Source organism: Chaetodon auriga, chromosome 7 (genome assembly GCF_051107435.1).
Source record: "Chaetodon auriga isolate fChaAug3 chromosome 7, fChaAug3.hap1, whole genome shotgun sequence".
NCBI classification, from domain to species: Eukaryota; Metazoa; Chordata; class Actinopteri; order Chaetodontiformes; family Chaetodontidae; genus Chaetodon; species Chaetodon auriga.
In genome coordinates, this window is record NC_135080.1 from 11,681,516 (window position 1) to 11,707,274 (window position 25,759).

Genomic DNA, 25,759 nt, shown 5'->3' on the forward strand with positions numbered 1-25,759 from the left:
TGTTTATTTCTGACAATATCTTAAATGTGGTTGGTGAGGAAAAAAAACATAATCGATTTAAGCCGAATATAAACTAGGCATTTAGGTTGCTAAGCGCAAACTGATAAACAAACTCTGGCTATAATTAAATTAAAAATGCATCTTTGTTTAATATAAGCATTAGGCCGTTTGGGTTAGCTCATTTAATTGCAGCAGGAGTAACGCAGCGGCTTCAAACCCAAATGAGTCGCCTGTTGTGAAATAATAATAGAATTGCGCGCATTTCAAGCGCTTCAACGCTGCAGAACTTTATCTTTGAGCCACTGAGCGGCCTCGGTCTCTTTATCCTTTATCTGCCAGTTTTTGTAGCTTGTACTGGAAATTACCAGTCCTCCTCTCCAAACGCTCCATAACCAAATTATGAATAATGCATCGGTTTGGCATGGGAGCAGCAACAGACACCCATGTTCCTGACTAAACGGGCCTGTCACAACTGTGACGTTATCAAAAGACCTATAGCTACACACATGAATTATTAAAAATCTGCTGCCCTCAAAGCTTCACCGCCAGCAATAATAATAATAATAATAATAATAATAATAATAATAATTGAGCTGATAAAGGCCAATTAAGAATGTAAAAACAATGTCAACTCCTTAAAGAAACTTTTGTTAATTTATTGTAGGAACGAAAAACATTTTGTTTAGGTGGATTCACGTTTCACATGTGATGGAAAAAGTAAAACAATTTCATGAATATTCTTTTTTTTTTCCCTTTTTTTTTTAGAAACCCGTGCCTCAGGTGAGTTCACTGTTCAGTTCACTGTTATAAAAACATCAAAATTACATACAGAAAGCACATGGGTTTTTTTTTAATACACGGAAATAAAGTAAAATACAAAATGAACAAATTCCCCACAAGGCATTCATAAAGCCACTAAATAATAAAAATAATGCATGTTTCTTGTGTATAAACATATTTTACACGTGCCCGTACCGGTTCGCATACAGTCCTCGTGTTACCGTCGTTTGTTCTCTGTATTAAAGATGGCATTTGTGACATAACGCTCTCCTTTAAAGGGGGACAAATCACCACCTTACATGGACACTAGATCGGGTTATCCTGACAAAAAGAAAAAAAAAATCAGCATAGCCTACACATATATTATAATCTCACATTTCCCCGTATGTCGCCTGTAGTTTCACCTTTACCAGAGGGGGTCCAAACAAGGTCAAATATGGCAAACATTCAAGTGAGAGCTGCCCTTCCTCAGAGAGGGGAGGAAGAAGAGGGCAGGAGAGAGAGAGAGAGAGAGAGAGAGAGAGAGAGAGAGAGAGAGAGAGAGAGAGAGAGATGGCTCACATCACGTCATCCGTGAAGACAAACTCATGCAAACACTGCTTGGGCATTTTGAATTTTGAACAAGAAACATAAGAGGGAGAAACACTTCGATTATTGTCCTTTTTTTGTTTGTTTGTTTGTTTGTCTTTGTTGTTGTCAAAGAATTCCCGCTCTGTCCTTTTACAGAGAAAGTGTTTTGTTACGAGGCCAGCCTCTATATAGGTTCAAAATGAAAACATAACAATAATAATATAATATTAAAACAGAACGAAACAACTGCAGAATGGTTCGCCTTGTTTGACAAAGTATCGACCGTCCCAGCTGCATCATCGTCCTCCTCCTCCTCCTCCTCCTTCTCCTCCTCCTCCTCCTCCTCCTCGGGATGTCCCGCCGCCCTCCTCAGCCATGTGGCTGCACAGAAGGACCCTGCGGAGCCTCGCTGTCCATCCCACCCGCCACTTTTTCTGGCGTCCAAAAAATCACATCTGTGTAGGCTATCACGTCACAGTCTCTTTTTTTCATCGTCTGTTCTTTATCTCATAAATAGCCTATATTTTTATAGTTATACTCGTCGTCCTTCATTAAAAAAAAAAAAGAAAGAAACATAAATATCGTCCTTGGATAATTTTTTCTCACTTTGTCCTTGTTTTTTTTGTTTTGTTTTGTTTTTGTTTTTGTTTTTTCACTGTGTGGCTTAAGCGTTTATGTTCAGTGTCTGTCCGTCGCGAGGACATGGCAGATAGTGCGTGCACGCCTCGCGCCATCCCGTCTCCCCGTCGTCACAGTCCCAGCGCGGCCGCGTGCTTTTTGGCCTTCAGTCTCAGGTCGGCGATACTGGAGTTCTTGCTGGTGTTCTTGGCTGCGGCGGCGGCGGCCACGACCGAGGCGGCTGAGGCGGACTCGGCCGCGAGCGTCGCCAGGGGCAGCCCGAACGGCGGCGCGGGGAACATCATGTAGGGCGCGTGCGCCGCCAGGTGAGAGTGCAGGTGGTGCTGCGCGTGGGCCACGGCGCTGTCCAGCTGTAGTTGCGCCTGCACCTGAAAGGAGAAGGGCGGCACGTTGCAATGACTATCCTACGGGACGGGACGCACGGATGGGGAGAGAAGGGGGAGAACATGCGTTAACTTTCAGTGGGTTGTCTGAAGGGTCATTTCACCAGTGAGACTGTTGTAGATGTGGTTCAGCTATTGACTGTGTGCTCCTGTGAGGAGGCAGGATGACCGCTTAGAGAGGTCAGCACTCAGCGAGACTTCAGGGTGCAGTGACCCAAGTGTCATTGAGCAATATCACTGGATGCCATCTCGTTCTGGGGATATTGTTGGCTACTGCAGCCCTTGTGAGTCTTTGTTTTTATATTTGGACATCAGTGGCATGAAATCTAATCTCAGTTCAACCTTTCATGGCCTTTGGGAAACTTGGGTGCCTGCAACATAATAAACCCAAGTCCAGGCCAGTGGTGCTCAAAGTGAGGACTGGACTTCACTAGAATTAAATGCAGTGTGAATTATGTACATCGTTTAATTATTCTGGCCAGGCTCCTCTGTGCCCTTCATGCAGGTGCACAGTGTGTCAAAAACAAACCAATCCCTCCACGGAAAATAAGAAACTCCTGTTGTTGGTTATCTACCCTGCACCCTGCAGCGTTAGGCCTTACTAATGTGTTTGCGTGCTCCAGTAAAATAAGCATATAAACGATCCGTAAAACAATAGAGGGATATTTTTTCAATTAGGGTGTACAGGCTACGCTGTGTTGGCACAGTGCTTTTGTCAGTGTGGTAATAAGAGTTTAGTTACCCCCTACATTGGAACTGGAGTCTCTGCATAGCACTTGGGCAGAGCCTGTGCCAAGACAGCAGTCCGGGGATTGGTCTGGTTTTAAGACTAGACGCTTCAAAGTAACTTGCCTGTTGGAATGGCATCCGTAAAGCCCCCACGTTGACATATGGCGCTACACGACAAGCTTCAAACTGATTCGCTGCTCCAATCAGGACTCCTGCGAAAGCACAGATGATAGCCTAATTGTTAGAGGAGCATTGAGAACCACAAAGAGCAAACTGCAGGACTGAACAACGAGCAGTGAGCTGACTGCCGGTGTAAACTTTAAAAACGTTTTTTTTTTTTTTTATGGCTTCATTAACTGGAAATTAAACCACGACCCAAATGGTAACAGTGCGTAAAGATGAAGGATGCTGCATGCATCTGAGCGTGTAGTCACCTTGTGACAGAACAGAATAGAAATAAGGCTGCAGTTTCGTGTCAGAAGCGTACCTTTATGTAACTGGTTCTCCTGCTTTCTGCATTTGGCTCTTCTATTCTGGAACCAAACCTGCAGGGACAGAAATTAATTAGAGACCTACTGATTGGCAGCTGCTTGTGAGGCCATGTGTAATTCCTCTCAAAGTGACAACAACCGCAGAAAAACAATATCCCCGAGGAGCACTGAAATATTAATGGCACTGCTTAACCCCCGGATTTGAATTATTACATTTAGTCTGCAATGAGGGAGAGCGGGGAGGAGGGGGCTGGAGCAGAGAGAGGGGAGAGATAGTGGAGCAAATAGTAAATGCACGAAAAGGGGGAACATTAAGACCTTATTAGGAGAAGTGAAACACCCTTGTTGGAAATGTGCAGGACGATTGGACTATAATAAATAACCTTGTCAGCGCTGGTTTCATCTTTCTATAGATTAGTGTCCCCGAAGAGTTGAATGGGACTCTCAGATATCGAATAGCAGCAGCGCTATTACGGTTTTGGACATCAGAGCAAGGCGATCTGAGAACATCTCCCCCTCTTTCCCTTTCCATCTCCCTCTCATTAAATGACCGCTGAAATTAATTACCCTTATCTGCACAAAATCCATGTCAGAGAAACGCTTAAATGCCTCGCAGTTTCGTCTAATCACCGCCATAACACGCACTTGCACACACACACACACACACACACACACACACACACACACACACACACACACACACACACACACACACAGAAAACCCGCTTCAAAGACAGCTCACTTCTCTTTTCCCTCTGTTGAAATCGACAAGCGTCAATTTCAGAGGAACGCCTTGAAACACAGATTAAACGATTAATCTGCTTTGAATCTCGCAGACAAAGCTCGGGCTAAATTAGCCCACAATACAACATGTCAATCTGGACTCTCCCTTACATTAGGTCCATACACACAGAGCGAGAGCACGATTGAAATATCTTATTGATTTGGCTGTCAGCTGGCTTCATTTATTGACCACAGTATATGTCAATCGGAAGTCCTTTTGTGCACGCTTCGGGTCTAAATTATTGCAATGATAAAAGATAATGCGCTGCATTTATTGATTAAGGCGGAATATTTTTTTTTTTTGGAGGGGGGGAATCAAAATAAATGTGTGGTCTGTGTATGCAACTGGTAAAGATATAATGCTCGAACAGAGAGAGCGAGAGAGAGGGAGCTGCTCTTGATTTGGATAGAAAATAATACATAATTTATGCAAATCCCCGAGCTGTGCTCCTTGTTCGGCACACAATGCGCCTTATTGGTGAGATTCCAGTTCAGGCCGGGAGAGCCCCGCAAAAAGCTGCCTTTAACTTTTTTTTTTTTTTTTTTTTTTTTTGTAAGGGGGGCTGGAGGGTGAGTTTGGGATCTTTTGGGCCCGTTTTATGATTTCTTTTTTTTCCACAACGATTCAATACGGAGACAAATGCTCAGTCCTCCCCTGAGCCGGGGCACACTGGATGAAAGAGGCTGGAATAAGATTGATAAATCAGATGAGAGGAGTTGTCTATATGTTCATTGTCCCCCTACTCCCGTTACACAAGACATGTCTGAGAGACCCCCACCCCAGCACCACCACCACCACCACCACCCCTCCACCCCAGACTGGTTGAAGCCTTACAGGGTTTCTGCGCAGATGGTGCGTCCCCGTGAAAAACGACAGCATCTCTGACAAACAGGGCCTCGGTAACATACACCCAGGAACTGAAGGCAAATATTTGTAGGCTTATTTGTTTCGGTGGATTTAGACAATAAAGATTAAATCCACTCTCGTGACACAAGCAGGGCCCGATTTAGATAATTGACACAGATGATATAATCGAAACGAGCTGAGAGGAAAATGATCCAGTCAGAAAATGTTGGGGGGGGAATAACGTTTTAATGGCGAGCTCCGTTTCCTCCCGCTTTAAAAATCTTGTTCAACTTATTAAAACTTCCCATGAGGTCCCTCTGAGCTGTTTCACAATTTCAGGCCTGCTGAAGTCCAGCAAGTGTATGTGTGTGTGTGTGTGTGCACCTTCATCTTCTACATGGAAAAACTCCTTAAAAACAAAATGTCATCAGCAGCAGACGGTACTCATGCGTGATATCGAGCTTATCAGAACAAAAATCTGCGAATGCTTTATTAAAATACCTGAACGAAAAAAGACAGTAGAAAAATGGGAGTCTGTACATTTGTTACTATTACTACTCTATTATTATTATTTAAATGTGAGCATGTGGGTCACTCTCCCATCCATTGTGTTTGACACACATGTACTCATGCACGCATACTCACACTGTCATGTCTTTGACAATGTTAATGATAATGACAAGAAATATTATTTTTTGGATTTTTTTTTTTCTTTTATGCGATTATGTGCTTTTATATTTTAGAATGATATGCTGTTATTATTATTATTATTATTATTATTATTATTATTATTATTATTATTATTATTATTATTATTATTATTATATTCGTCTATGTTTTTTTGTTTGTTTGTTGTTGGGGTTTTTTTTTTTTTTGAAGGGTGAAACGTGTCTTCCCACCTGCACTCGGGCCTCCGACAGTCCCAGTCGCTGGCTTAGCTCCTCCCGCATGAAGGCGTCCGGATAGTGGGTCTCGTCGAAGAGCCGCTCCAGCTCGTTGAGCTGCTCTAATGTGAAGTTAGTCCGACTTCTCCTCTGTTTGATTTTAGTCTGTGCCTCGTCCTCGATAGGCTTCGAGTCCTCTTTCCTTTCTTTCACGTCCGTGTTGCCTGTGTGGCGGACGAGAGAAGACATCAAACATCACGGAGTTGTCCTGTGACCCCCAATCTATGATCACCACCAGCCTTCATCCACACATTATTTATCAAATCTTAAAGTGCGGTTTTAACGCTTAGAAATAAGGTTTATTCTAATAGAAATCACACAGCTGGCATGGCTGTGCTACATCTTAATGCATGGGCTTATTTATTCCAGTAAAAATGAACCAGACTAAAGGGTGTGTAAACTCTAGAGTAAAGGGTTGAAGAGCTGAGAGATATCCCTCACTGTAGCCACTAAAAACTCGCGATCTTCACAATTATTATCGACCCACAGCAAGCTGAAATAAAACCTACATGATAAGAAAGAAAGGAAGAAAGACATGCCCTCCCAGCCCTCAAAGAGCACACAGCTATCAGACCTCGGATGTTTTGTAGAGCTACATAAAGCTCTTTAATTATTAACTGCTTATAAATATGCATCGCTGTGCCCACTGTTGGATGTCTGATACATGCTTGTCGCAGTTCCGCTTTTAACCACGCTGCCCATGACGAACAGATGTCATTTTAACAAGCCTCCCAGCTCTGAGATGTCTTGTCCTGATGTGTTGTCACATTTTTGTCCAGGTTTCGTACACACAGCGGTCAGGCTGCGCAGGGCAGCTGAGCATCACTTTTCCTCAAATGTGCAAAATTAATGAGTGTAATACAGCTGGAATCGGTCTGTTTGGAAGCATTAAACTCAAAAGCCATTTTTGTTATTTCAGTAAGCATTTGCGGTTTAAAAGTGAGATTTTATATTCTCTTGAATCCCCGATTTCTCTCATTTGATATCATTTTCTCTGTGCGATTAGAAATAATCTGTAATTATTGACGACAACGACGAAAAACAAGTCTCCCACCTACTGCCTATTTCATATTTGTGATATGACATCATCAGATTTGTATTCAAGCCATCCACTATTGCACCTGATGTGCTGTCACACACTTGATTTCCACCTTTCATGTGCAGCTATGATCTGTACGTCAGGTGTTTGCTACGCCTTCCTTTCGTTGAGACGTTTCCATTATATCTAGGAGAAAGATATCCGAGATGACTGAAAATCAATGCCGCTTATTTAAGGAATATTAGTAAACTACAGCGACGTGGTTACGAGGCGCCTGATCAGTCTGAAGTAGCAATTAAGGACCACAATGCACCTATGTTACTTTTCTAAACTCTAAAAAATGCCAGACATTTATATTATAGAAGAAAGCTCCTTAGTTTGCCACAGGAGGCCTTGTTGTTTATCATAATTCAGGGTTAGGCCTTTTCCGATGCTCTGAATCGATGAATTGAAACTTTTAAACTGTGCCACATTGAGACATTTTGAGCTGCTTGCGTTTTATTAAGATGGAAAATGTTGTGCGCAACAATGCCTGGTTCAAAGTCCACACCGAGGGCGATTTTGACGGTGCACAACAGCGAACAAGAGCAAAAATAAATGAGACTTTCAGAGAGCACCGGTTAATAGTTTCCGCTTTTGCAGCGCTCGATCGTCCTGTAACTTAGGCCTGCATCGATAATCTCACTGTTTGGCTGCTAAAATATGCAGGATCCGTTTGGATCAGGATCCAAACAAGATGTTTTAACTCTGTTTTTGCAAATAAACGCGTGGCTATGACGTTCGATCCGCCTTCCTCCTCTACAAGTCTTGAAGTCCTCCAGACCTCCTTCTGTTGATAACGACTGTGTTCACATGCACTCCTACCGTCAATGAGTTTGGGGCTCCCGGCGTCCCTGATTCTTTCCGGGCCGAGCATGTCCGTTTCCCTGCCCGGCGAGAGCGCAACGTTCCGGGTGACGGCTGCCGCCTCCTCTCGGCTCCCCGGCTCCCCGGATAAAGACTCCCTGCTCCCTGCTCGCGTCGAGCCGGTCTCCAACACCTCCCTATAGGTTATCACTTCCTTCTTCTCCTTCACTTTCTGATCGAAAGACTTTGACACGAAAGCGGTGAGCTCTTCCATCCCTGCCTTCTCCCCCACCAAAAAAAAAAAAAAAAAAAAAAAAAAAAAAAAATCACACACACACACACACCCCACTCACACTCACACACACACACACGCGCACACACTCACTCACAACACACTCTCTCCCCTTTGCTCCGCGACAGCTTAAGACATCAATGGTGTGGCTCGTTTTAAAGTCGACCCCCTTGAAAATGATACGAGATGATGCTGCCAACTCTGGAAGAAGGTAAAAAATGTAGAAAGAATATATCTTCTCAGCCAATTCCTCCTCCTTTGGTAGCGGAGTTGGGAACCTGCTGGTGATCCTCTATTGAAGTCACAGTATTTATACTTTGCGGCGCCTTGCCCCCTTGATCCGTGCAAATTACCTCCCCTCAGGATGCCGGGATGAGCCCCCCTTCCCCTTCACTGATACGGGAGAGAGAGAGGGAGAGAGAGAGAGAGAGAGAAGAGGAGAAAAAAAACATTAAGCAGCACCGTCGCTATTGGCCATTAATCCGAGATTGACAAGAAGGACTAATTAATTTAATTAAGCGCTCATTCGCTGCTATTGTCCTGAGTTAGTTTTTTAAACACCCGGGAGATGGTCATGGATCTCTCTCTCTCTCTCTCTCTCTCTCTCTCTCTCTCTCTCTCTCTCTCTCTCTCTCTCTCTGCAGGGGCGTGGCTTAAAAAAACCTGAAAATGACAAGAGAGAGAGAGGGAAGCACATGGATGAGGAGTCCTTCCTCAGTATATCTCTGTGATCTGGGGGGGAGAATAAGTCACAACGATGACACGCAAAGAAAAGAGGTAAAAAAAAAAAAAAAAAAAAAAAGGGAAACGCGGACCAGCTGGGAATGCCGGGAGGAGCAGCGACAACTTACACAAGGAGCTTCATAGGAAGCTCAAGTGAACATATTTGGCTTTAACCCCAGTTAAACACAGTTGGCTTTAGGCCTGCTACATTTATCCATAACTTTTCGACGTGTTTTTAGGCATCCACGTTGTCGCTTTTGATTTGAAACGGAATTTCACCGCAAAATAAAACGAAAGAATAAATAAATTAAACTAAAAAAAAAAAGGTAAGGTGTTCCTATAAGAGGCCTAGTTTCTAATAATAGTAATAACAATAAGCAATAATAATAATCGTTGTTATTATTATTGTTGTTATTAATGTTATTGCACGTGCATGACAGCGGGCTGTTAAAATGTGTGAAATAAGTCTGACGTCAAAGTTTGGGGACCCTGCGAGAGAAATCACTGAATGTTTGCACGCGACGCAGTGTCGCTGTATGTTTCTAATCAGCAATTATGTATTTTAAATTGTCATCATTAGTGAGACTATATCGCTTAATATTAATTCTCAGTGGACTTTTTAAGCCATTAGGATGTTAAATAGCAGCTAAACGTTTAATTATAATGCCTCTTGCGAAGCGTTGCCATTGGGCTCACTAATTAACGTTTTCAACTCACTACCCCCCCACCCCCCCAGCCCCCATCCTCGCTGAAACGATTGCCTATATTTGCGAAAATAAATAAACAATGGTTCACTTGCGGTGAAGGTAGGCGAGTGCTGCGCGGAGAGAGCAATTAAGTGAGAAGAGGAGGCAACATATAGCCAGACAAGACAACAGGATTCAGCGGGATTTTGAAAACGTCGGCATGAATTTGATGCAAAATTAAGCGTGTTTACTGATAATCTATATAAGGCCCAATTTCCACACTAGGACTCTAACAATTCCTCTTATTAAATATTAACCATGTTTCAGCTTGAACCTTAGGCATTAATTACTAGTATTTCTGCAGCTTCTCAAAGCAGGATGTACTCCTAATCGCAGTGATAAGCAGCCTCTTGTGTGTGTTTGCAGTGAAAACCCCATTAACTTGTTTAACTGGATTCAATTCACTCCTTCACGTTGTCAGCTAAACACTTGTTTCATCCTCAGCCCCGTTATATGTTTTTGAATTGCGTGAAGTAATTAATTATTCTGCTTTGCTGAAAATTGTTCGGATGCTCTGCCTGCCCCTGCAGCTCTGTGTGTGGATCTGTGGCTGTTAAACCTGATTTTGTCTGAGAGGATGATCTCATGCAAATGATCACTGAGAGAAGCTACAACTCACACGTGCATTTGCTTGTGTTATGATTTATGTGGGTATATAGCTAAGTGGGTATCAGACGAAAACGAAATATGACATTATAGCTCTATTAATTTAGAATATTTGCAATTGACTGGAGGGTGAGGTTAAAAAAAAGCAGATGTATAAAATATCATGCTTAAAATATTAAGTGAAGATATGTTGCTGCTCCATTAATTGACCTCATGACTCTGGATTACTGTGTCAGTGTTGCTGTCGAAAGTGGCCACACTGGAATAAGCATCATCCAAAAAATGTTCATTGTTGACGAGCCTTTTTTTCTCCCTCAAATAGCCGACATCAGTCATGAAATAATGGAAATACTATTCACCTGTAGACTCACTGAATCAAGATGTGCCTGTCACCTCTAAATATAATTAAGCTATTTGTTGGTTTATCTTGATATTAATTTTAAACTGTTCCAAATTAAAGGCCTTCTTAAAGTGAAAAAAGCAAAACAAAAAAAATGCGACAGCATTTTTTTTTTTAGGACTTATTTGAAACTGAAGATGCCATTAAGGGCATATCATGAATCACCATGATGAGAGCTGAGAGCGCTGAGCAGTCGATTGCTCTGTGTTTGACTGTGTTGTCTGGAGTCGATCGATGCGTTCCAGTTTGACGAGTAGAGTCTGCTGAGCAGTGCATGGCTGAGTTGTGGAGCTTCAGAACGATTTAAAGGTGAGGAGCGGGCTTTTCATTTCAAGTTAACTTCTCGTTTTGTTTTGTTTTGTTTGTAGCTACACGGTTTTCTTTCGTGTAACGTTTACTGACTGCGGTGTGAGACAGTTTACTGTGAGGCTTTAGTCAAAGCAACCACAACAACAGCCAAACGTTAGTGGAGTTAGCACAGTTAGCCTGCTAGCTAGTCTCCACAGAAAACAGACTTTTTATTTAACCTATCTCTTTTATATTCACTACATTTGCCACAACAGTGTTGCCAGAGCCCAAATGGTGTTTTAAATTACACAACTGTTAGTTCTCTCCATTTAGCAGACAAGCTAAGTTAACACTGTATTAGCTAGCTAAACAGCTAGGTCCCTCACCAGACCTTTGTGGTCAAAGAAGCTATGTTATTAGAGCACTTTATGTAAAAGATTAGAGAGAAACGTACTTATGGCTTTCTTAAACTGTGTTGTATATTCACCTGGATATTCTAGGTTTAGTTGTGTATCAAATTGTTGCTAAAAGTCGTCAGAGTAAGCTCAGCAGTAACCCTACTCATATGTGTGTTATGCCAGCTGCCAGCCAGCCAGCCAGCATGGGTCGGCGTTCGTCTGACAGTGAAGATGACAGTCGGAGCAGGAGGAAGAAAAAACAGCGTCGCCGTTCATCCTCCTCTTCCTCGTCTTCGTCTTCATCCTCTGGAAGTAGGGTGACCAGCAGCCGGAGCCGTAGGTCCAGTCGCCGGAGCCGGTCTCGCTCCAAAGACAGAGACAGGGAGAGGAGGTAAGAGGGCACAACAAGCTTTCCTTTTCTAACCAGGGCTAACAGGGGTGAGCACTGAGTGGGTGACTGTCCTGCTGAAGTGTCCTTGAGCAAGACAACCTAATTTTTTTTTTAATCTCCAGAGTCGCCGCTTTGATGCTGATGCTGTATTTTCACCTCCTTGTGAAGCAAAGAAAGTTGGATTTTACCTTTCCTCCAACGTTTTGAGTGCAATATAAGTAATAAGAGACAATGAGCCATCTTACTAAAATCAGTGGTCCCTGTATTGAGACTATACGTCTGACTTTGCCTACATAATCAGTTTAACAGTTGTTAAACTTCAGGACTCTGATGTAGTTTTATTGAAGCGACAAGCTAGCTGTAGTTGAGTTCTCACCGTTATACTTCCAGACATCAATTTTAAAATGCAGTTATAGGTTGAATAGGTTTGCTGCTAATATTTGTCTGATATGCCTTTAACACAGCGCAAGTTTTGATTTGTCATAGCACATATGCTACTAATAGCAATGGCTCTGTTCTGTCTAAGTGTCCCAGTAAGCCGTGACAATGTGACAGTGAGCCAGCATGCACAATACCAGGACCCTGATACAGAAACAGCAAACTGGAACTCAAAAATAATGTGTTTTATTATTTACACCTGATATTTATTCTGCTGTGACTTGTCAAGATATTCTGCCTATTGTGGCATTTATGTGTTTTTAGATAGTGGGTGTTGTTTTGGTGGCTTCAACAACATATTTATGCAGGGTAAACCCATGTGGGTAAGGGAACAAATGCTTTCACAGACAAATAATGGAAATCTGAGCTCTTTAGTTAGAATTTTATATCATTCTGTGTTTTCATCAACATGCAGTAACTTAATTAAAAAGCCAGGGATCAAAGAAAGTGCTGCATTCTGATTGTTTTGAATTACAGTTGTTTATACTTCATGTTTTCAGTTGTCACTGTAGCCAAAGTACGAATGCTGTTCGCTATTGTTAGTTTTGGTCCTCACTCAGGATGATTGAAGATACCTTTCAGGATGGAATATTTAGTCTCAGTAATGATTCACACGAAACATGAATTTTAATCATCAAGATTTGGTTGAGCTGACGATATTTTAGTCGGTCATGTGACATCCACAAAAAGTATGATCTCTCTTGTAAAAAGTGAAACTAGCATGTGTCTGCTTTTAAATGGCTAATTTTATGTCTGCTCTCAGAAAATGAATGAAATCTGAAGGCTTGTCTCAGCGAGGACATGAAAGGTTACAAGCTGATACCAGTTTTCTAAGCTTCTCCTCATGTTTGCAAAATACCACACTTTGTTGCTGAGCAGTTTCAGAGGAATGAGGAGGTTCATCAGACATCATTACAGGTGGCTAGTGGCTGGACGTGGCCTCCTCCATCCATCCACAGCTGCCACTGGCTGTGGTTATGGCTGTTCAGACAAGGCCAGTTGATAGTAATTATTTATGAGGCTTGGTCAAGGTCCATTACTGCTGATTGGAAGTCATTGCCTGTCTGTACGGGCTGGGGCTGGGTGGGCTGCGTAAACCCTAGGACCACAGTCCCTCATCTATTAGCCATGTGTTTTGATCAATGAACTAAGACCTTGTATGTGTGTGTGTGTGTGTGTGAGAGAGACTAGGTCCTTAAATAGGCTCGTAAGAAAGGGGACACACATTCTGTGGCATTTTCAGCCTGTGTACATACAAATGTTGTAAAGAGACCTCACTTGTGGTGAAACAGTAGAGTGCTTATACCCTTGGCTGGTGACATCATGCCTACACAGTAAACATGCTTGCGCAAAGTGAGTAATTGTGTCCACGACTGTGTGTGAGATACAAAGAGGGAGCGAGACAGGGAAAAAGAGCGTGTGAGTGAACAAGAGGGACGAAATCCAGCTCCTTGGTAGGTGTTTGGTGCATTCATGTGAAAGACTTCTGTGTCTACCAGCACTTCCCACTCGCACGCGTTTGAGCCATTATGTTTTTATTATATTTACGTTTCGCACAGGCTTCTGAGAAAATGTGTGATCGAACGCAACCTTCCAGAAAACCTCAGCTCCTCCTCCTGTGTGTTTCTTCTGCGTAATGTGTGAAGTGGTTTTGCGAGGTCTGCGGAACTTATTTCATAAGGCCCCGCTCATGGGATCCAGCCTTTGGAATACTAATGGATCTTTCCTGCGCTACTCTAAGTGGTACAAATCTGGTTTGATAGTTCAGCCTCTGTGTTATTTGTATTGCTTTCCTTTTTCTCTTCTCCTCTATCTTGCAGAACTCCCATAGGACCGTGTATGTTTTTTGTGTGTGTGTGCTAAAAAGATTTGGATATTTTGGGCTTTGGTGAAACAAAAGAAGAGATTTTAAATAATGAATATTGCTCAAACTGTTTGCGCAGAAGAAGGGGGGAGGGTTCTGCATTTACATTCACCCCCATAAATGCCTCCTGCTACATGATGATCAATAGGAACGCTGTGTGAGTGGTGTTTGGAAAATAGACGCTACACACACTGCTGTAGCCACATTAAAGAGTAGCAGAGCACCAAAGGGCCCCTGTGGAGGAACTGTAGGGCAGCCTGCATGGCTCTGCTGCTCTCGGCCGTAGATCAGCATGTTCACGAATGCAAAGTAGCCGTCAGCGCTGCTGATAATAGGTGAGGTTGTCTGGGACATTAGGGCATATTTGCTCTTGAAATGAACAGCAAAACAAATTAGGAATATAGCATTTACTTATGCAAGAATTTCAGAGGAGGGTATGAATGAACACAGAGAATAATAGAAAATGCTGCTTGTCACGGCAGGGTGGAGCACAAGGGGGAGGTGAGGGAGCTGGTATGAGAAGTGCTTGATTTTCTAAGTTTGTTTTATTGATATTAAACTGAGAAAGTACAATGAAGCTGAATGAGCATGGTCAAATTCTGATTACTAATAATAAATGTAGTGCAGGAGCCACATTAAGCACTCAGGTCAAATGTACATGTTGTGCTGGTGCTGATTTGCCAGAAACAGAATGATTAATTGTAGAAATCAGATCCCTGCTGTCTGATTGATGCTTTGTTTTAAGGATCTTGACAATAATAGAATTGAATTAGTACATTTTTGGTTGTGCGTGCTGCAGGAGAAGACGACGCTCCAGCAGCACCTCGTCCCACAGCTCATCTCGCAGGAGGAGGAGTCGCAGTGCGGAGAGAGACAAAGGGAGGAGCCACCGCTCGCACAGGTCACGCAGCCGAGAGAGGAGGTAACACAAACACGCACACACACAGATTCAAAGCTCACTGTTTATTGCACAGTTTAACTTCATATTTAGTCTCGGATTGTGTAACCGCCAACAGTGAATGTTCACCCAAAAACTGAAGCTCCTCTGCATTTACACACTTTAATTGGCATTTTTAGATGCTTTGGTGGTTTTGTTTGTGAATATTTCATACTTCATATTGTTGCTAAGTCTAATAATGATAATAATATCACTTTCTGCCACTTTCAGTGTTTTTAACAATATGCTTTATTCATACTGAAGACAAAATATTTAATACGTGAAGAGGAGGAGTGATGAGTGATGGCTACATCATTTAGCGGGACAAAAACATTTGACTTGAAACACTTTTCGGCTCTTTGTGTTACACATCAGCACGTGGAATGCCGTTGCAGACTTTTCTTATTAAAAACACAATAAGACTTTTGGAAGTTTACTTCAGTGTCAACAAACACATCATTTCGTATTTATGTCTCATGTCATCAGATAGAGACACGTGGAATCTTGCTTCTTACGTCTGGATTAGTATGTTGCTTGTACTCGTGTCTCAGTTCGCCCCGACTGTCTGTCTTGCTGGGCGAGTGTTAATGAAACAGAGACACGTCATATGCAACACCAGTCCAATCCTTCCCAAATCTCTTCTGGCAGCAGCTCTCTTTCACTCATTAATACAATTAAAACATCATTACCCGTACATACTTTGTTGAATTATGATTATTATTTGTGTAGCTTTTTTTATTTTGCAAGGGACTAACTTATTCATGCGAGATTAATGTGTACACACCTGCATCACACTTCTCTCTCTCTCTCTCTCTCACACACACACACACACACACACACACACACACACACACACACATACACGGCCATAGTCAGCCGTGTATCCCTTTCAGAAACATAATGGCAAAGTCTCTGTGTGTGGTGGTCCATGTCATTAGCATAGCTAATCTGGTGCTAATGAACCAGTAAACTGTGCAGTTTTTAAATCCCTCACACACGCACACACACGCACTTTCACACACACATAAAAACATGCACAGATGCACAATTGAAGAAAAGGTTGTCATAATATATGCGCGAGCAAGGCCCTTTGTTTACTTGTGTATGGCTGCGGGGGAGAGCAGAGATCATTTTAATCACAAAGGAAAAAGTGTTTTAATATCTCCATTACAGAGTTGTCAGGATGAACCGATGGTGCAACAGAGACGTTTTGACATAACAGTGGTTGATGGAGCCATAAAAGGACACCACACCTCAGCTCTCCAACCTAATGGTCACAGAGCATTTTGTGGCTTCTGAACGAGCAGCACATTTCCCTGTTGCACTGTGAACTGAAACCGTTTATGGAGAGAATTTTGGCCAAAACGTTTTCACACATTCTCCCCCGACTCTCTGCGGTATAGTGGCAGTCACTCACAGCCGCACTGGTGATTAAAACATCAGTCGAAAATGGCATTACTGGTGTGGTGTGAGATGAAGGGTGGAGGGGATTTGGGAGATTTAGAACTACAGTCGATGACATTGGTGTTTACAAACGCTGTACTGTGATTAGGAGGGTTGCGTTGTGTAATCGGCTTAGCGGTGAGCGAGGAGCAGGTGGGTTGGGCTGGTGTCGGTGGGAGTGCGTGGTGGGGTGCTACGAGGGGAAGGCGGTGTTGGAGGTGGGGATGTGCAAAATGATGGCATTGATTATAAATGTATGCATTTGTGTGACGGCAGCTGCAGCTTGTGTCTGCAAAACTTTTCTGTTGACGGCCGCGTGTCTGCTCCCGTTACAGCATTCCAGTAATCCAGAGGAAATATTTCATGTGTCGTCTCATGAATGGGACACGAGCTTAAATGATTGGTGGATGAATTGATTTGTCGATTAACAGAAGAGTATTCATTGACTAATCATTTCAGTCATTTTCAAGCACAAATTGGGCAAAACAATCTAGTTCCAGTTTCTCAAATGTGAAGATTTGCTGCTTTTCTTGGTCTTGTTTGAGAGTTAACGTTCTCTTTGGGTTTTAGACTGGAATAGGCATTTTTTCATTATTTCTGACATTTTATAGACCAAATGATTAATCAATTACTCAAGAATAGAATCTGGAGATAAATTAACTCTAAAATAATTCTTAATTGATGCCCTTAATGGAACTAATTAAGACAAATAATGTGAATATTGTGCATTCAGTGTTTTGATTGTTGCTGGGAGTGGCTGTCTCTGTTGTGGGATACTGCACATTCGGCATCTACTGTGGTCGTGGGATGAAAGCAGGTTGGTGTGTGCTGTGCACAGGTGCCCTGACTGCCATTAGTCAGTGGTGTGTGTGTGTGTGTGTGCGTGTATGTGTGTGTCTGGATGAGGCTGCCTGAGCTGGCTGAGAGGCTGGCTGATGGATCAGAGGAGGATTGAGTGGACAGGACCTCATGATTGATACGCAGATAGGATATGAGGTGCTGCCCGCCACCCCCACCTCTGCCACGCCAACCCGGCACCACCCTCAGAATATGAAAGAGAGAAGCCAGAGTGAGACCGAGTGCGCCGACTGGAGAGGAGGAAGAGAGAGAAGGGACGAGAAGTTAGAAGAGAATGGAAAAGTGTGCGGAGAATAGGTCGAGTAAGTGCAGGAGAGGGAGGGAGCGGAGAAGATCCTAGTGGAGGAAAATGAAGAGGAAAGACAAAAGCGTGGAGCGAACAGATAGGCTTGAGAGAGGGATATTATTCAGAAGAAATGAGAATAATAACGTCTGCATCAGAATATTGCTGGGGAGAAGATTAGGACCATAGTGGGGCCGTCGTGGGTTGAAGGGAGGGAATATTATTACCTTCTTTTCAATCTGTCATGTATAAATAAAAAATAAAGAGATACATGAAATAAGGATAATGCTCTATCTTGTGTTTACCATCTATCGTTGCTTACTCCCTCTCTTCCCCCCTTTCCCCCTGCCCTCAATCAGAGAAGGACCAGGTCCCCCAGAGGCAGTCAGTCTTGCCCTGAAATGTAAAACAGACAAGAGGAGCAGATTACCTATTTGCCATTAATGTTTATTCTCTTTGATGTGAGCAGGCATATCAGGCTGCTATGGGTGTGTGTGTGTGTGTGTGTGTGTGTGTGCGCGCACGCGTGTGTGTGCATGTGTGCGCACCAGCAAGCGAGCATGTGTGAGGTTGATTGAGGGTATGCATCTATGTGCAGATTTTTTCGTTAATGTGCGCTCGTGGGGAGGGGGTGTCACTGCCTTGTCCGCTGGGGAGTACAGAGCAGAGTGGAGCATGGCAGCAGCAGCGTACAGTGATCTGATGTGTACCCAGTCCAACAAAGACGACGCAGCCTCTCATCACAGTCGGATCACAGGCGCGTCTTTAGGTGAGCTCGGCGGAGCGGTGTAGTGCTGGGCTTTTATGGGCGGCCACAGCAGGGGTTAAACGTGTGTGGCTCAGTCAGTCATTCTGTCAGCAGTTCATTCACTTAACAGTCAGCCGCAGAGGCGCTGTGGGAAGACGCGGAGGAATGGCAGGTGCGACAAATACACCACTTGACCCATCAAAGAGGAGCTGAGCATTTCGGCCATTGGTGGATGTTCACATGTGTGCATGCGCTCACACAGGTGAGCTCGTACTGCGGGGCGCACACACGAGTGCTTGCATTTTACTCATTAATATTTCAGGAGTGTGTTGAGTTAGCAGGGCAAGAGTGCTAGCGTCAGGGTTTAGCCCTGCTAACACGGGAGCGGTTTCATCACTGGGCTGCTGTCATGATTCTAAGGAGAGTGAGACCTCTAATTATCCGTCTTTCCCCCAGAGGAGATAGATAGCAAGCTAAACACACCACCCACCATGCTAGGACGGCCGATCAGAGTCAGGATTATCTCAGCCGCCTTGGAGCCGCAGAGGCTGGGATGAGTTCAGATCTGGTGCTGGGACAGGACTGGTCACACATTTTAAAACCCCATGCCTTTGTTTGGCTACTGTAAGTCCAAGCTGGATGTGGGACATCTGTGGTTCTTGTGGTGTAAAAATCAGTTCATTTTTGGAGATTCTCAGGTGTACCTGCTAGAGCTTCGGGTCAGGTCCCAGATCTGGTCTCCCGACATGAAACATTGGATGTAGTAATAACAATAATAATGAGACATTTGATTGATCCCCTGGTGACATTCTGCTGCCCTCCTTTGGAAAGGTCAGAGGTCAGGGTCAGCTAAAATGCTGCACTCAGAGCAAGCTAGTTTCATTGCTTTAGTTTTCTAGTTATGAGACAGTCGACCACTAAGCCACCCTGCCATGTCTTGCTGCAGCTAGAACCAGGTAATCTAGATGTTTTAGTTCCATGACATGAGCTCTCATGAGATCACAAAGACTCCAGGCATATGTGTGTGTGTGTGTGTGTGTGTGTGTGTGCATGCAGGGGTTGAGCGATGGCCTGGTATTTATTTCGCACGGCAATTTTCCCCCTGTATGAGATGAGGTGTCGTACATCTGCTCGATAGCTTTTCCTGCCTAGCACTGACACGGAGCGGCGAAGGTCATCCAGGCGGCTTGGGAAAAGGGGAGGGCTGAGGTGAGGAACTGAAGGGAGGAGTGGAAAGAGTCTTAGAGGGGGAGAATAGGACGGCAGGGCGATTGAGTTCAAGAAGACAGAGCTGGGGTGAGGAAAAGGAGTGACTTGCAGTGCGGGCCTCCCAGCTTTTCACTGCACCTGGATCAGCAATTCCCCCGTCAGGTGGCAGCATGGAAATTTTTCTGCGCATTTGTGTCCAACATATATTTATTCACAGTTTAGAGTGTGTGTGATGTGGCAGGTGGTTTTGGGTGTCGCTGGCTTCATAAGGGAAACGGCCCTGAGTGTGTTTTGAGGACATGACAAGTGAAATCTGGTTTCCTCAATAAACTGCTGAGAGCTTGCCATTATGAGAGAACCATAAGGCATGAACGGTGGTGCTGATGGATAGGAAATAAGATGAGGAAGAATGCGAACAACCCCTAAATCCTTTTTCTTCTCTAAGTTGCAGAATCTCACTCAGTGTTCAGTTGGTCTAGGTTAGTCTAGAGTGAACTATGCAGGAATTTAAGCGCAGGCTCCTGGCTGTTTTTCATCTATCTGTCTGTTATCCCACAGACTCTCAACATCTCCTCTTCTCCCCCTTCCACAGGATGACATTTAGCCCTTTCTTCCTTCTTCCCCGATTACCGGACTTGCAAAGTGTTGATTTAATCTGAAAGATGACCTGGTTTAGTTCGGCTGCGTCTTCTCTTCCCCATAAAAATCAACAACATGCTTCCAGTCGTGAGATCTGAACACGTTTGTTGTTGTGTTTCTCTCTTTTCCTCTCTCTCTCTCTGTCTTACTCTCATTCTCTGTGTTGTCTTTTTTATTTATCTGCTGTAAAGGCCAGTCAAGCGCTGCTCGGCTTTGTTGTCAGAAACCTTTATTTACCAAAGGGAGGAATAAGTGACTGACACAGACAGCCTCTTTCATCCCTGCCTCGCCGCAAGCAGTGTTCCCCTCTACTGCCAGAGGAAACCCCCACCCCTCACACCCCTCACTTCTGCCAAGCCGCCAACCCCCCTCCCCCCCCCCCACTACACCCCACTCTACTGCACCCCTCCATCCTGCAGGCTCACAACACACTAGCCCACTCCCTTGGGTAGCAACCTAGCTGTAGAGTCTGCACTGTGTACCACATACACACACACACACACACACACACACACACACACACACACATACAAAATTCACCTCACAAAAGGCACCACACCAGTCCTCTCACACAGCCCATCAAATGAGTTAGTCCAGTGGTCCCAAACAAAGACGAGTTTAACATCAAACAGTTGTCCCTTCTCCCTTTTTATCCATCTGTTTAACAAACTGGGAGTAATGACACGTGAAGCCTGTTACGTTATAGCCTCGGCTGGAAAGGTGGAGGTTGAGTGAAGGAGGGGAAAGGAGGAGTCAGTGGCGTTGTAGTTTAGCGAAAAGCATCGTGCTTTACTTGCATTTTGAATAATACATACAAAGAGCTTTTCTGCAGGCGTCGGAGGCCTGTGAAGCCCGTCATCTGTGCGTGTTTCCCCTTGTTAGCTTACCTGTTCATCCAGGTGAAGTCAGGCTTAAATATGTTGGATGTTAAAGGCAATTTCCTGTAGCCCTTAATCACTATCAAGATGCTGAGAAATTGAAAACTATCCAATAATAGAACAAGAGCTTTTCTTATCTGGATATTTACATCTTTATTTTGTCGTGATTACGTTTTGGAGTGTGGAGGTGGGAAGATAAGACCTGTTTTCTGACACTGACTCGTTAAAAAGGGAAACAGAACAAAGGTCAAATAAAAATGAATGTGACATAATGAGTTCTATGTTGTAGTGAAACAGTTCAATAAGCACTGTTTGCTAATTCAATTCAGCTTTTTCTCCAAATATTATAGAGCTTAAGCATATTAGATGATGCATGATTCAGTTTTCCCGAAATAACTGTATTATACATTTTATTACTCGATATTCTTTAAGTTTATATAAATTTTGTAATTTAACAAAAGTTGACTTAAATATAAAGTGTCACTTTTTCTGAAGTTTACAGCTCTAATCATTGATCAGTGAGTCATTTTTCCTTTTTGAAAGCTGAATGAATCAATGCAAACCTTTGTAATCAACTGAGATCCGGCTCGTTACTTTATATCTATATACCAAAGACTAAATGCGGCTGTTTGATGACTGAAATCCACTAAGTATGACACTCCTACCATTATTTCTTTGGTCGAGACACACTTGTGCTGTTTTGCAAATACGACCTCTATAATGCAGACGACTAACACCATTCAATCAGCCCTCATTGTGTTCACTTTAGACAGTGAAAAGCCTCATCCGTCTGTCCAGACCGAGAGAAAGACGGAGACAGAAACGCTTTTAGCTCTGGCATCGGAAAATGAACACCAAATGTATCTCTCTCTCTTTCTCTCCTGCCTTCTCTCTGTCTCTCTCTCCTATTTAAGCTTCTTGAAGTTCTTCCAAATTGGGTTTTAAATGCCAATTAGGAGGTTGAATGTAGTAAAATAAAAGCAAATGCAGGCAGGATGGCCTCACCTTCTGGCTGGTTAGGCTTCAGAGAGAGCCGAGCCGGACCTTTGGCTCCCAGCGAGGCTTTGAGAGAAATATCCTGCCTAATGAACACATTAATTAGAACCATAACTATTTATAAGATGATAATTAGAAACGAAGGGAGGTAAACTGGGCTTTTCCTGCAATTAATGGAGGATTAATTACGGGAGCTAATGAAGTGGATTTTTGAAACGCGTGGAGGTGAAGTACAGAGATGTGCAGCTCGCTTTGTGATCACTGGCATAATTATTTTCTCCAGCGCCAAAGCGTTTGAGGCCCTGGTCCTCGCCGGCTCAGGCCGGCTAATAAGCATCATTGCATCGTTATATATGCACTTAAAAAGACTTGCCACTGAAATGACTGTCTAATTATTTCTAATTGGCAGGCCCTGTGTGTTGTCATTGAGCTGTTTGGAGCCGCAGCGGAGCCCTGGGTCTAATAACGCTCTGGGCGGAGAAGGAGGGGGAGAGAGAGATAGAGAGACTGTGATACATAAATAGAGAGAGAGTAAAGAGGAGGGGGGCCTCTACCAGTTGCCTGGTGCTCATAGCCGGACCTGCATGTCGCCCCCCTGTGCCACTCACCCAGCAGGACTGCGGGTCCTAGAATGACGCCCGGTGCACGCCGAGGTCACCTTGCCAAGTAGCCGATTAGCAAAGTTTCATTTTATCTGCGCTTATTTCCCCCCCTTTTAATTAACAGCTTCTGCTCTTAATTTATGCACAGCTAAACACCACCGTCTGTCCGCAGTTCTTCTTTTTCACTCTTAAACATGCAACACACACTCACACACAGAGGGAGGGAGGGAGGGAGGTATGTTTATGTGCTGTGTGTGATTCAGTGGCCAGCTTTTGAGCCAGTCCGCAGAGACCCGTGCTAAGAGAGCATGCATGGACAAACCTCAGTCAGGCGTGTTTACCTTGTACTCTAGTTATGCTCTGGCTCAAACCATATGGACACCATCATTCTCCGGGACTGAGAGGGCGCATGTGTGGACTTATATAGTTTGTCTTACATTATGTTGGCACAGTCATATTCAGGGCAATACTTAGCGTTGACTTTTTAGCACACATTTATCAAAGCATTCATAAATATGTGTACTTTTACAGCAGATTTAAATTTCCCTGACTTGAGGCATTAATCTCAGTTTAGGCTGTGTCCTATTGACATGTGAGACCTTGCATGTTTGGGATCGTTTTGACTGATGGCCGAGGATTATGTGTGTGAGCACCTCACTTAACTCGTCCTAAGCAGAGCCATGTGCGTTGTCCTGCCAAAAAAACGCTCCATCTCCCTCCTCCTCCTGGACAACTTGAGAGCAAATTGCCAGCTAATGGAACCACTGCCTGCACTTGTCAGTTCGCTATGGACAAGCGAAGGAACCACACAAACACACGCGCACGCACGCAAGCATGTGGTTTCACTCACACGTTTAGTAATTTATTTCTGGAAAAAGAAGAGAAAAATGAGAGAGAATGGCAGAGAAATGAAACAAGGATCATGTGCGCCTTGACTGAAACCTTGACAGTCTTTTTGAAAGTAATGAAACACTTTCTCAGCATGCGCACGAGTTTTTCTATTTGAAATTTGTCTTCCTTTTTTGTTCAGTCTATCCATTCGGGGTTTTGGCAGACTTGAGGACATGAGGAGGAAGTGGAGATAGATGGATCGCCCAAAAGAATACGTGGCCAACTGTCGTATGATTGGCTGAACAAAGAGCAGAACACTTCTGTGACTGGTTGAACAGACAACCCAATGTTGTGATTTTGGCTTGAAATCAAAACAGGAAAAATGTAATTATTTTAAATGCAGTCAACAGTTTTGTTAGAGTGGAAGTTTGCCAGATTCTTCTGTAAACTCTGCAGGATATTGACACTCAGAAAAAGCGGGATAACTAAATGTGCTCCTGCAAATGTGTCAAGAATGACATCTCTGTCATCTGTGAGTGGCTAAAACCTTCTATCAGGCTATATGTAAGTTTTTTTGTAAGGTTTTATTTGTTTGGATTTTATAAACAAAAACAAGTGCATCACATGAGACAACACGCAGTAAAACTAGCTTTCAGGTGAGAACAATAGAGGTGCAGCAGAGGTGCATTAACGCCACCGGCTGTGAGAATGTAGTAAACAGTCCTACGGCCCAAATCACGTGACCTCGCGAGGCAGCCGGATTACTTTATTGCTGCTATCGCTCTGAACATGTAGCAGAGACACTAAATTGTATTCCCACTTACTGGAAATACTCCGGGGGTGGCGCCTGGATCGAGCGTGCAGGAGGAAGAGGAGGACTCCTCCTTAATGACGACCGTTTTCGGGTCAGTATCAGTACTGCGTGTATTTGGGCGTATACGCAGTATCAATGAAAGACGTGCAGAAAAGTGTACGAAGCAGCTACTTTACATGCATTACCATCAACGTGCCCACTCGCTCGCTGTGTAGCAGTGCATACGCTGTGACTGACAGTGTGTAAATACGGCTTAAGGTGGAAACGGTACAGCCAAATCTCTACCGGTGGACACCTTCCTACCATTGAACGGTATATACTGTCATACTGCCCAACCCTAACACAGTAACGCCATCAAATCATTTGGATTCTGCTTTCAACAGCATACAACAAATCAGAGCAATCTTTCGGCTCCTTCACTTGAAGAATAACTGTTGCTAGTCCCACTAAAGTTTAAAAGGGTTTAGATTTTAGGAAATAGAAAAATAAAAACGCATGAAATAGATCAGAAATGTATATTGAAAAATAGATATTATATTGACGTTGGCTTCACCAGCAATATCAGAGTTTTTTCCTGCCATTTTTGAGAAGATGGTGGCCAGAAAAGGTGGATATGCTTACGGTTCAGTGTCGCAGGCATCAACAGCGATTGTTAAAAGACGGTAAAATCTGCTTCTTCTGAATCTGTGCATCGGACATGACGACTGCGAGAGGCGACAGATGTTGTGGAGGGGAGAGGCTTTTTCTTCCCCTCAGAAAGGTGGAGTGTTTTCTTTTTCTGTTCATTTCTTGAGCTCTCTTTCTGTGTTCGTCCGTCTCCTTCTCTATCCCCTTGTTCAATCTTGACAGCGGTTCATAAAAATAAAAAAAAAAACATTTTTAGAAACTTCTTTATGAGACAAGCCTCTGTTCTGTCAGAAGACAACTTTATGTTATTCCACTGAAGAGGGGGAAACTAATAGTGCTATGTTTTTTACGGGGCACGATTCCAGTTGTGTCTTGGGTGTTTAATTAAGTGTAGTTTCCCTTTAGTAGTGGAATGTGTGTCTGCTTTTTGTCGGCCCGTTCCTCGGTGCCTTTTACAGTCCACCCACATGGTTTGTCTCAGCGTTTATGATTTTTCTTATGCCGGAGTTGTGAGGTTCCTAAATCACTTAAGCACACGGGGCTGAGCGGTCCACATTTAAACAATAAAAGGCTGTTATGCTAAGGGCCCTCAGATCTCCCACCACTTCATAAATACATGCGTATAAAAGGCAGAAAAATACATCTTCCCTGACCAGAGAGAGGGAGAGCGAGCGTCTGAGAGCACACCTGCTAATTG

The 25,759-nt window shown here is 43.6% G+C and overlaps 2 protein-coding genes across 3 annotated transcripts in view; one reads left to right on the plus strand and one right to left on the minus strand.

The window, feature by feature from the left end:
* Nucleotides 1–643: 643 nt before the first annotated feature.
* On the minus strand, nt 644–8,892 carry shox2 (shox homeobox 2). Of its 2 annotated transcripts, none has more exons than XM_076734200.1 (5): nt 8,070–8,892; nt 6,122–6,330; nt 3,589–3,646; nt 3,225–3,313; nt 644–2,357 (listed from the first exon to the last, which is right to left on the minus strand). In XM_076734200.1, the coding sequence occupies exons 1-5, from the start codon at nt 8,323–8,325 to the stop codon at nt 2,100–2,102; spliced, it is 870 nt and encodes a 289-aa protein (XP_076590315.1). In that variant the 5' UTR covers nt 8,326–8,892; the 3' UTR covers nt 644–2,099. The 2 variants fall into 2 exon arrangements, with proteins under 2 accessions (XP_076590315.1, XP_076590314.1); XM_076734199.1 differs by having other exon boundaries at nt 644–2,393.
* A 2,185-nt stretch (nt 8,893–11,077) lies between these two features.
* The window catches only part of rsrc1 (arginine/serine-rich coiled-coil 1), a 108,596-nt gene continuing 93,914 nt past the window's right edge, over nt 11,078–25,759 (plus strand). Inside the window, exons 1-3 of the mRNA XM_076734448.1 lie at nt 11,078–11,127; nt 11,688–11,895; nt 14,997–15,119. Coding sequence (XP_076590563.1) covers nt 11,708–11,895; nt 14,997–15,119 — 311 coding nt within the window. The 5' untranslated portion in view covers nt 11,078–11,127; nt 11,688–11,707. The remainder of the gene's footprint in view (nt 11,128–11,687; nt 11,896–14,996; nt 15,120–25,759) is intronic.